This window comes from Pterocles gutturalis, unplaced genomic scaffold (genome assembly GCF_000699245.1).
Source record: "Pterocles gutturalis isolate BGI_N339 unplaced genomic scaffold, ASM69924v1 scaffold1023, whole genome shotgun sequence".
In the NCBI taxonomy this organism is placed as follows: Eukaryota; Metazoa; Chordata; class Aves; order Pterocliformes; family Pteroclidae; genus Pterocles; species Pterocles gutturalis.
In genome coordinates this window covers 50,373-62,598 of record NW_010120092.1, presented here as the reverse complement: position 1 = coordinate 62,598, position 12,226 = coordinate 50,373, and the positions used below count along the sequence as shown (strand labels likewise).

Genomic DNA, 12,226 nt, shown 5'->3' with positions numbered 1-12,226 from the left:
CCCCAAGCCAAGGGCTAACCCACCACAAAGCTAGCTAGAACGTAGTCTAGATCCAACAGGTGATCTAAAACTGTTAAGTGAGCTGGAACCATAAAGGATCTGGAAACCTGATCTAGAACCATAAAGCAATCTAGATCCTGATCTAGAACCACCTCCCTGCCAAAAGCCTAACTCCAGAATTCATGCCTGCTGTAACTGCACCAGCACCACCCCAGCTCTACAAACAACTGACTGTAAAGGACTCACTGCCTGTCAAAGGCCCTGGTAAGGGAAGGCCTTGGGATGTCTCAGGTGTCTCGGTTGTAAAAAGGCAATAGGCAATCATCCTATTCCTTGATGATAAGAAGAAGCCAAGAACGCACCAAAGGCTTTACTCCCCTCACTAACCAAGGACAAACTTTTGCTTAACAAGGTTGTCACCCTCAGCTCGAAGGCGCCAACAAGGTGTACAAGAAACATGTAGGTGTGGTGCTTCGGGACATGGTTTAGTGGGTTAAGTGGTGCTGGGCTGATGATTGGACTTGATCACCCTTGAGGTCTTTTCCGGCCTTAAAGATTCTATGATTCTATGTTGCAGTATCTCAGAGATGTTTGAACCCTGTCACCTATGACGTGTCTTTGTGCATCTCTGGCCTTGGCACTGGAGTCCTAGGCCCCATTGCTGTTGCTGACTCTTTGTAGTTTCTTCCTAGACTGACAGCTGAGAAGTGGGAGCATACAAAGGGCAATATCAAAGCTAACAGTGACACAAAAGATCTGGGGCCTGTCTCCTAATATGCTTCTTTCTTTAAGTTCAGTACGAAATACTGAAAATACTGTGTCCATTAGTTGCATACTTTCAGCATTTGTACTGTTTAATAATTGATTGCAAGGAAACTGAGGAAGATATCTGTAGCTGCTGTGTCTGAAACTTATTGCTGGATGGAACAACCGGTGATCTCTACTTCTGTATTTTGAAAAAGGCAGTAGGCAACATAACATGGGTTTGTTTAGTACTTATTGTGGTTACTTTTGCTGTAGGCATATGATGCTTCTGAAAGAGCAGTATGGAAAACAAGTGATCGTTAACCTGTTGGGAAGCAGAGGAGGGGAGGAGGTGCTCAACAGAGCTTTTAAGGTAAAAACAAAGATTTTTAAATTTTTTTTTTAACTGCTGATTTCCTCTGAGCCGCCGTATTCTTCTGTTTCCCTTCTGGCCCCTTATGTGATAAATAGTATATCTTAAGAAATTATGTTATCTCTTTACTAGATGTTACATACTGAGAGAACAGTGCTTCATAGTTCAATGGCTTAATTTCCAGCACTGCCTTCCTGCTTATTTCTTCACACATTTAGGCACGTTCTCTTTAACCAGACTTTTTAAAAAAAGTGCCCCAATTCTCCTAAGAGTAGTTCACATTTGAAAAAATGAATTGTGGTCAGCCTTGTCATAGTATGTAGTCGCCTATGCAGTCAAGTGCCTCATGAGATTTCCAGAACTGCTTAGGGGCCAGGGCCTGACCTTGGCTCACTGAGCGTGAGCAAGCTGATTGTAAATAGGAAATGGCTGTCTTGCACCGATTGTGATAGGAATTGTCTGCCTGAGCACCAGATGACAGTCTAATGTATGGAGAGAGGTTTTCCTGGCCCCTAAATGTCCCTAGGCACAACTAAGACCTGAAAACAAGGATTTCAGACATTGTAGAATTAAAGCTGTGCTGAGTACTACCGCAGTATTCTCATGGTTAGAATTTTAAAACTAATGTGTACTTGAAGCCACAGACTGGCACTGAGATGTGCAGCAGTGCAGTAGCTGCCTGAATCTGGCTGGGTGTTGATGGAAGTCTGCCTCCTAAGGGCCTGTTGCTTTAGAAATCTGACATAGATACTTTGGAGTGTATCTTCCTAAGAATAATGTGAAGAACAGTTTAAGTACACACCTGTGGTAAGTGTTACGTATTTATCATTGGTAAAGAACGATACAGCAGTTCTGAGTTCGAATGTTCACTGTGTGAAACTAAGCAAAATAAAAGTTGTAGTTAAATAGTTCCTGATTTGTTTCCCTCTCTGTTGGAATAATGTACTCGAGACAAGGAGCGTCTTGAGTGCTTTGGCAGTTTTTTCTGTGTGACCATTTCCTCTTCAACCATAAGAGCTGGGAAGGACAATCCGCTTCCCCACTGGAAAGTGACAAAGTGAAACTCCCCCCTTGTACGGAATATGGCCAAAGAAAGTGATTATGACTAAAGCTTGCAAGGCAATGAGGAGGGTACAGAAGTGAAGTCTGGTCCTACCTTCTATTTTCAGCGTCTTAGTGAATTTCTGCATGACACAGCTAAGCCTCTATAATTTCTTGGTTTCCCTATCTTTAAAATAGTTCTAATAGTTTATTTTGCAAAAACATTTATATTTAAGAGTGAGAGATAATCACTTCTGAAATGTTCAAATAACTTAGGAGGATACAAATCTGACATTTCTTGTGAATTTAATACTGTTATTTTATCAAACTCTCGCATTCTTGAAGACCATCTTTTGGCCAGTATCTTACAACCACAAATTAAGTCAGAAACAGGGTGTCTCTAAAATAAAGGCCTTGTATTTGTTAATTTAATTATAATAAAGACCTGTTTTGTTTAAATTGTTAGACTTTATCCCTGTTTAAAAAATAAATAAATTATGAAAGCACTCTGTGAGCTGAAAGAATTTAGACTGACAGCACTGGAAAAGGAAGTTTTGTACCCATTCAAAATAGCCACCTCTTGGTGTTTTCTTTACCTTTGTGTTGTAGTAAATGGATATTTGGAAAGAATATATAGTTAATTTTGACTTTGATGATTTTAAAGGGCTTGAATTAAAAATAAGTAGTTCATAGGGGAATGATTAGGAATGAAAACTTTTCTCCTCTTCTGTCATTAGTTTGTTTCTTTGTCTCCCTTTGCTTGTATTCCTTTGTCTTCTCACAATTTTTTCTGCAGTCTTAGTAATTCTTATCAGAGTTGGTTCAAAACATTCTTGTAATTACTGCTGCTGGGTTTTCTTGATCAGAATGTCACTGCTACCATTCACTTATCCAACAGGAAAATAAAAAATTATAAATGACCAATTTACCTTCAGCTGTTACCTGAATCGGCTGTTACCAGACCAAAAAATCAATACTGTTCCCAGTAATGCTGTTCCTCTCATAAGCATCCTCTATAAAAGACATAATTATGTTTACAGTAAAAGCACTGCTGTAGTGCAGAGTTACAAGTACTCTGACAATGATTTCTGCTGATGCAGTGGGTAGATGTCAGCCTCAAGTGCATTACTAGTGCCAGCAGCTATAAAGGCAAGTTGAGATGTTGACAGCAGAGAAGCAAATACCAAGTGTTTTGGCTTTTCTAACAGTAATGAAATGTATTTTGCACATCTCTCTCCAAACACCAACACCTTTAAATCTGTTTCTGCAGGGGAGGCTTAATGGCTTACTTGATACAATTGTACTGGTGTAACTGCTGCAGGTGCACTTTTAATTTAATATCCAAATTGTTTTGTTCAGTTTTGCATCACAGTCTAAGTGGAGAAAAGCATCCATCTCTTGGGATAAGAATGTGCAGGAGGGAAGAGAGTAGATGAAGGCCTGCATAGTTAAGAGTTAATATAACAGTTCTCTCTGGCTTTGTCATGGAGAGCAGGATGTGTTATTATCGTATCTGTTACCGATACCTTAATGAAATTTGTGGTGATTGTGGAAATGCATGTGAGGTCATGGAAATTGGAGATGAAATAATGAGGTTCTTTGTGCCTTTTCTTTCACTTTTGTGGTTTACCTCAAACATTTTATAATATGTTTCCCGAGACATAATTTCTTTGTTACTTCCTCCCCAGGCACCCTCTGCTTTAAATTAGGGCCGTGTTTTCCCATGTCTTGGTGCTTCAGGAATGGTTAAAAAATACAGCCATGCACTGTTATGCTCTTCTACCTTAAGAAGCTCTGGACACTCTTCCCATCAGGGTCCTGGTCCTGAGCCTGCCCAGAGCATCACTGTTGCTGTACACCCTCACGCACAGAGGTAGCAGCCCACTGCTGCACGGCTGCCACTAGCCAAGGCACAGACAGCAATTCTGATGTATGCTTTCAAGTTACAGTTTCAGTTCCCCTGCAGAAAAATTAGGGTCTGACAATAAAATTTAATTCTGGAAAGAAAACAAATAGGGAACTTCGGTTGCTTTTTTCATGTTTGGCCTTTCAGAATTCCCTGTGAAAATGTGATGAACAGCCAAAGTTTAGTAATGACAAAAGCATGCTGGTATCAATCCTTACATTGTGGCTTGAGCGGGATTTGGTTTCTTTCATTCTCTATTGAAACAGAAACTGCTGTGGGCCTCTTCCCATGCGGCAGACACTCCCATGATAAACTTTGACTACCACCAATTTGCAAAAGGTGGGAAAACTGAGAAACTGGAAAATTTGCTGAGGCCTCAGCTGAAGTTGCACTGGGAGGACTTTGGAATCTTCACAAAGGGCGAGAATGTAAGTCCACGGTGAGTGTCCTTGCCCCTCTGACTCAGCATAGCCAGGTACCACCTGTCCTGGCTTCCCAGTTTTCTTGCTGTGTTTGGACCATGCACGTAAATGCCCATCTTGAAATGCAATTTTGAGACCAAGTGTAGGCTTGGTACTAAATAGATTATTTGGCTTAACTGCATCTCCATTGTTTGGAATGTGCAAAATTAGCAGTGCGTGGATTTGCTAATATGGTGTTACAGAGGTAGTCAAGTAATTAGACATGTTAATGGCATACATTGTGCCCAGTGTGCTTGCACTCTGAAGGTGTGGGTGGATATATTCAGGCTGAACCTTTGATGAATTTGTTCATTCAACTCATGATTAGATTTTATTTTAAAATATACCTTTTTTTCCCCTCCCTTCTCTTGTGTTTGGTTTCCAAAGTCTGCAGACAGGTGTTTTTCGAATGAATTGTTTGGACTGCCTGGATCGTTCTAATAGTGTACAGTCCTTCATTGCCCTGGAGGTGAGTTTGTCAGAGGACTTTTCATGGATGCCCGTACTGCATATATTGTCTGTTCCATGGCAGAGACAGGAAAGAGGGCATAAGCCTCAGTTACACAAGTATGTCTTGCCAGCTCTGTGATACAGGATGGTGCTGGCTAGAATACTTAAACTGAGGATAAAAAGAAACACACGTTTAAGAACAATGTTGCTTTTTCTTCTTTCGCACCTAATCCAGATCCTGCTTGCTCAATTAGAGAGCCTTGGGTTGAACTCTAAATCTATAACTGAGCGCTTTGTGGAATCCTACAAAGTGATGTGGACTCTCAACGGTCATAATCTGAGCCGAGTATTTACTGGCAGTCGTGCTCTTGAGGGGAAGCACAAGGTAAAGAAAAATGGCAAAAGTGTTTATTCACAATTAAAGAAAGATGTCTGATTTACTCTTCAGTGTCACTTGCACTGATGATTCTTGTCTGATGTAGGTTGGGAAGCTCAAGGATGGTGCCCGCTCTGTGTCTCGCACCATTCAGTCAAATTTCTTTGATGCAGTAAAGCAGGAAGCCATCAAGTTGCTGCTCATAGGTGACTTCTTCAGTGAGGAATATGCAGATAAAGGCAAGATGCTCATGGACCACACTGCACTGTTGGGTAAGGCCAGTGTAAATTCTTTGCTTTTGTGTTTGTTTTTAGCTGTCAGATATAAGCAACTGCACCTTTTTGGAAAAAAAAAAAAAAAAAAAAAACCAAAAACCAAACAATAAATAACCTACTTTTGCACAAATCTGTTGCTTAAAACACTGCTTTCAAGTGACCACAGCACAACTCCTGTGTGTTTTAATTCCACTGTGCTTATTTCTCATATTTTGTTTTAGACTTCTGAGTATGTTTGTGTCCTCTTTGATTATGATCTCCTCTGACAGTTTAGAGGAGTTGGACCAGAGGGAAAGATTTTAGAGCTGTATTCCCAGTCTGGTCCTGTCTGAGTTTGCCTTGAGGAAGTCTCTTGAACTCAGACTTTTTATCTTTAGTTTGCGCATGCTTTTAGCCATTTGGATCTTTAAAGGAACATTTATGTTGTTATGTTGGTTCATTCCCTGCTTTACTCCAGGGTCCTGATAGTCCACAATATATACACATTTGTTTGCACCCATCTAGAGTAAACCAACTTAGCTTTCTCTGAGAAGATACTTGTGTGCATAATATAGGATAATTGCACCAACAAGCAGTATTGGGTGGTCAGTTTGCTCCAGAGAATGGCCAAATTTTAATAGGATAGACTTGAACTGTTCAGTGCCACTTCAATCCTCGGGCTGTTGCCTGATGTGAACCACACAGAAAATACAGATAACATCTCTATGCCTGACTGCCAGTGCAAATCAGATAGTTAAAGATTAAGGTTACCTCAGTGGCTCACACAAAAAAAAAAGCACACTGCTAATTCTCTGTGCTCATCAAAAATAAGTGAATATAGCAGTTTCCTGTGAAGAGTTCTGACCAGGCTAGAGAGCCACGACAGTGCTAGATTTGGACTGATGTGAGACTGTGCTGCTCTCCGCCTTTCCCACCACACTTTAAACTTCTCAGGACTTCAATATAAGTCATAACTTGTGACATGCTTGATTGCTGTAGGATAAACTGAAAAGATTAAGGGAGGAAAAATAATTTATTTGCTTATTACTTGAAGAAGTGCAGGAAGATGTGTGCTCAAAGTGTGTGACCAGCCCTTCACAAGCTTTCAAAGGGTGCCTTGTTTCAGGAGGAGAAATTGCTGACATCAACCCCAGTTATGTTGTAGGTATTGCCATTGGAGTTATTCCTTAGCTTTTGTGTAGGTGCTGCTAGGGTAATGTCACTATTTCACAGTGACTGTGTTGCTGCTGTCTGTATGCTTTCTGTCCTTTTACAGCACATCCTTCTTTTACACACCCTCTTTCTCTCTCCCCTCTTCTGTCAGTAACTCCGAGTATTTTGAAGGCCATGTCAGAGCGTCAGTTTGAATTCACAAGCTTCAAGCGTGTTCGTGTTGCCACGGGCACATGGAACGTGAACGGGGGGAAGCAGTTTCGAAGCAACATCCTCGGTACCAGTGAGCTAACAGACTGGCTGCTGGATTCTCCCAAGCTCTCTGGAGTTTCTGAATTTCAGGGTAAGACTTAACAGTCAAAATGTGTAAGCAATATTTCATAGAATCATAGAATTGTTTGGGTTGGAAAGGACCTTAAAGATCATCTAGTTCCAACCCCCCTGCCATGGGCAGGGACACCCTCCACTAGACCAGGTTGCTCAAAGCCTCATCCAGCCTGGCCTTGAACACCTCCAGGGATGGGGCATCCACAGCTTCTCTGGGCAATCTGTTCCAGTGTCTCACCACCTTCACAGTGAAACATTTCTTCCTAATGTCTAGTCTAAATCTACCCTCTTTCAGCTTAGAACCGTTACCCCCTTGTCCTATCACTCCACTCCCTGATAAAGAGTGTTTCCCCATCTCTCCTGTAGCCCCCTTCAGGTACTGGAAGGCTGCTATAAGGTCTCCCTGGAGCCTTCTTTTCTTCAGGCTGAACAACCCCAATTCTCTCAGCCTGTCCTCATAGGGGGAGGTGCTCCAGCCCTCTGACCTCTTTTTGCCTTTGCTGGCATCTCTAGAGACAGTATGCTGGGACACAAGATTTGACCAGCTGTAAAGGCAGTGCATCTTAGAGGGCACTTTCTGTCATTTCTTAGGGGTGTATTCAGCTCCAGGTAGACTTGTGTTGCCTCCCTGTGGCAGTGGAATGGTGTGTGAAGGGCTCCTGACAGAGCAACTCCTGAACCTATACCATGTGACTCTCTTGAACCTTCAGCAGGTCAGAATTCAGAGGTCTCTCTCATGCCATTGTGGGGTGTATTCTGCATCCCATATTTCATTTTCTTCTTCCATATTTCTGTTCTTTGCTCCTCATTGTGAACAGGAGCTACATGCTTAGGTGCCCTCAGAATGTCTCCTTGGTCTTTATCTGGAGCTAAACATATCTTTACAATCTGGACTCTGAGGTTGTCTGGAAACATTACTATCAAACTTTCAGACAAAAAGATTTTGTTGAAGGCAATTTTGTTCTTTTTAGCAGTGTGGAAAGCTCTTGTGCTTGTGGCTTGCTTAAATTGGTTGCTGAATTTCTTCAGGGTCAGGTATCATAATTGATTTACAGATTTTTTTAGGGAAAATGAGAAGTGAATGTTCTGTCATTTAAAAATTGAGTGGTTGCAAAACTATGGCCAAACCTGTGCTTTTTTTATTACAGTGGAATATTTAGCTCCCTGCGGGCATCACAGGGATAGTCCTGTGCCTAACCCTGAAGCTCAGCAATTCATTCCTCAAATCCTTGGCTACTTATACAAGTTGTCTCGTTTGAACCCTTAGTCCTTGAGTGCATGGATATGTGATTAGGTGCAGCCCACTGTACTCTGAGCAGCTTAGGTGGGTGAGTGGTCCAGTCTGTTGGAGAAACAGTTTAGATGTGTTAACACATGACTATGCCCATGATATTAAAATTTGTTGAGAGCCTGTCATGTGCCAGCCTTGCCAGGCTTTCCCCTAAGAGAACCGGAGGAGCAGGACTACATTGTACAGGCAACCATAATGTGTTAGGTCTAAGCAGCTTCTGGAAGAGAGCTGAGTTACGTGAATGGGCAGAGCTAGGGTGTGACCATGCAAATGTCTGTGTTCATGGTAATGCCGGTGCAGTGCCTACACAAATGGCTAAGTGTTCAAAGACGTCTCCAAAATTGTTGATGGGAAATACACATCTGACAGTGCCTGTCATGTTGAGCCAGTAAAGGAGGCTAGCTGTCATGTGCTAATTTCAACCTTTCTGTTCTCATTTTCTGAGGCAGATCTGATTAGATTCCAGTGGATATCTACTATGTAGATCTTCATGTTGAATTAAGTTACTGTTACCTTGTATGCATGACAGTTTAAAAAAAAATAAAATCCCTTTAAGCAATGGATAGACCTAAGGGGTCAACAGCTATGCTTCACGCTATTATACGAGAGCATTTGGTCTTTGGTGTTTTACCAGGGTAATATCCACAGACCTGGGCTAGGGAAGGGAGGGTCACTGTGCTCTCGAGTGACCTAACCTAACCTTAAGTGCAGGTGATCTAAGAAGGACTCAGAAGAAAGAAAAAGAAACTTTGAAGGCTTCTCTAAACTAGTAGATAAATTTACTAAAGGCATTGAGAGGGAAGTGACATACTGGTGTGTGGACAGTAAGTTCAGTTACATAGGAATCGGTGTCGAAAAGGAAAAGCATGTTGGGTAAAATGACAAGTGGGTGAAAGATGGTGGGTAGTGAGATGATGTGGCTTTAGTGATGAGTGGGGTGAGGGAAGGGAGAACATTGAATATTTTCTCATCTTAACATTGCTGCAATATAATGCCCTGTTCTGAACTGCTTCCTGCAAGAGAGATGGGAGACCAACTGGTGGGAGAAAAGCATAAAAAAATTTCAGAAGAACTGCAGGGGTTGTTTTGTGAGATTAGATTAAAGGAGGTATGAATATGTATAGCTTGGCAGGGGATACACAAGATAGAACTACAAGAATTATGTCTGATGGAAATTAGAAAACAAGTTGTTAGAAGAAACAACAAAATAATAACCCTTGTGAATTTTTCCCTCTTGCCAACAGATGATAACTGCCCTCCTGACATATTTGCAGTGGGATTTGAAGAGATGGTTGAATTAAGTGCAGGAAATATTGTGAATGCCAGGTAGGTAAAAAGACCCCCCAAATAACAAAAAACTCCCAACCTACAACTCAAACAAAAAAACCAACTCCAGAAGAGCACCCTCTCCCCTAAAGGAGCCAGACAAACAAAAGCCTCCAGACTTGTTCTTTTTTATGGTCAGATGTGTAGAATACTTCCTTCCAAGTCTGTTGCTTGTAATCATAGCTGGAAATATGTTTGCGATTAACAAATGGCACTGGGATGGTGTTGAAAGTGCTGTTTTTCTGTGAACTTCTCTATAGGAGAATACACTATGTTTTCTAAGTCTCTTAAGTCTTTATGTTGGCAGAGAAGGATTCTGATGGTTGACATTGATTTAATGCTTGTCCTTAAACCCCTGTCTGATGTTGGAAAAATGTGCTCAGTGACTTCAAACATAATTGGCATTCATGTGGGAATTCTAAAATGAATGAAATGTCTCTGTGGCTAATTGTATTTGTGAAAATTATGGCTAGAGAAAGAGTTAAAGGCAAAGCCTGAGCTTGGCATGTCAGCTTGTACATTGGCTGTTGTGTATGCTGGACCTTTTGAATCTGAATCAGGGTGGAACCATGAAGATAATGTTTCCAATGCTGATTCATCAGGCCAGTTAGTTGTCTGTTTTGGTAATGACAAGTTACAGCAGTGTTTAGCATGGCTCCTGTGCTGGCCGTGTATCTGCATGTATCAGTTGACTTTGGAGATAAGAAAATTTAGGGCTGCAGAAGTAAAGGTGCATGCACCCACCCACAGACCTCCAGCTAAGAACAGCTGACAGCTGTGGGTAGCCAGTCATCTCCCAGTCAGAGAAGATCCAGAGATCTCTTCTTCACTGTGAGCATAAGAAATCTTACAAGTCATGAGATTGACATGTATTTTTGTTTTTATGGTTATGATTACTACAGTCAGTTTCCAGGTATCCCCAGTGAATGGGGGTGTCAAACCTCACATGAGCATGGATCTTTCTAAGCATAGTAGACAAAATCCCTCTCATGTCCAGAAGCAGAAGGACTATATTTGTTTACTGTGCCTGGGCTCACTGACCCTGTTAACTCTGGGCTGGCTCACGAGAAGGTTTTATCAGTCTCTGCCATGCATCCTGCAGCACTTCCAGTTCTACAGCCTAATGGGATGTCTGTAAACCTAAGACACAGATATTCTGCTCATTTTATTGACTGTATGTGGTTTGTTTTGATTCCACTAAATTATTTTATATTTGTTCCAGTACAACAAATAGAAAAATGTGGGGAGAGCAGCTTCAAAAAGCTATTTCCAGGACTCATCGCTACATTCAGCTGACATCAGCACAACTTGTTGGTGTTTGTCTTTTCATCTTTGTACGACCGTATCATGTCCCCTTCATCAGGTAAAAAACCAAAACCAAAACAAACCCCCAACTTATGTCTTATTAACATCTGTTGTTGGAATGTAGCCAGAGAGGGTGGGAGTGATTTTTGAGCTTTGTGGGAATCGTGCAAATCTGTATTCTGGTCTCTGCTCGGTGTGGGAGAGACACCTGTTTCCAGGCAGAAGTAGTCTGGAGTCCATCCTCCTGGGTAGCACAAAGGCCAGGCAGGCACAGTATCTTCCTCCGGTTCAGCTGAGAAACCAGGCATGCTCTGAGTGGGCACTCAGGGTGTAGCACCTTGTTTGGGTGCTGTCTTTCTGGAAAAGGAATGACCTGAGCTACTAAGTCCAAGAGTGTTTGGAGCACCAAGTGAAGGCAAGTGCCTGCCTCTGCCTGAAGGGCAGGTTTTACTTTCTAACCCTCTCCTTAGTGTTTCCATATGGAAACAGGGCTTGTTCCAGGCCTGGAAAGAATGGTGGAAAAGGTGGAAAGGGGGGTGGGGGAGAGAGAGCTAATTTTGTCCCCTGACATTTTATAGAATATAAAGGCCTATTAAGTGTTGGTCTCTCCCAGATGTCACAAGAACCAGAACTATGTGCCCTCAGGAGGGTGCAGAGCTGTGTGTCCCCAGCTTACTAGCATCAATGTCCCTAGAGACTGGCCAAACTCCTCTTGCCCCGTGAAGGGCACACATATTTCAAGCCACAGGGATATCTACATTAAAACGCCTTTGCCATGAGCAGGAATTATGCAGGCTAATTGTAAATGGTAGGAAATTAATAATTAGCCAAAACTATTTTTGGGCATCTCTCTGACCTTAAAGTCTAGAGTGATCCAAACAGTGCTCTCTGCTCCATGTTAGGGGCATTGATTGGCCACTGCATTTTGTGATTAAAATACCAAAGCTGCCTCTTTCTTCTCTCTGATCTCATATCTATTGAGAAAGTCAATGCAGAGCTTGTGCAACATCAAGTGCTGCTAGGCAGAGTAATGCAATCCAGGTACCCCTGGTGGTCTCGCATTGCTACCTTCCCAGTAATCTTTCTTCAACATGATTTTAAAAATTACGTATTTTGCTGATATGAAGCAGTCTAGAGGAGAAGTGTTTCTGTCAGTTTTTGACTTTTCACCTGGCTTGCAAGAAATTCGAGTAATACAT

The 12,226-nt window shown here is 41.9% G+C and overlaps 1 protein-coding gene across 1 annotated transcript in view; it reads left to right on the top strand.

Annotated features, from left to right (window-relative positions):
- Positions 1 to 1,020: 1,020 nt before the first annotated feature.
- SYNJ2 (synaptojanin 2) overlaps positions 1,021 to 12,226 on the top strand; it is a gene marked incomplete at its 5' end in the record, with an annotated part of 31,041 nt that continues 19,835 nt past the window's right edge. Inside the window, 8 exons of the mRNA XM_010076743.1 lie at positions 1,021 to 1,117; positions 4,331 to 4,503; positions 4,913 to 4,994; positions 5,211 to 5,360; positions 5,458 to 5,623; positions 6,930 to 7,121; positions 9,641 to 9,722; positions 10,945 to 11,085. Of these exons, the coding sequence (XP_010075045.1) occupies positions 1,021 to 1,117; positions 4,331 to 4,503; positions 4,913 to 4,994; positions 5,211 to 5,360; positions 5,458 to 5,623; positions 6,930 to 7,121; positions 9,641 to 9,722; positions 10,945 to 11,085 (1,083 nt within the window). The remainder of the gene's footprint in view (positions 1,118 to 4,330; positions 4,504 to 4,912; positions 4,995 to 5,210; positions 5,361 to 5,457; positions 5,624 to 6,929; positions 7,122 to 9,640; positions 9,723 to 10,944; positions 11,086 to 12,226) is intronic.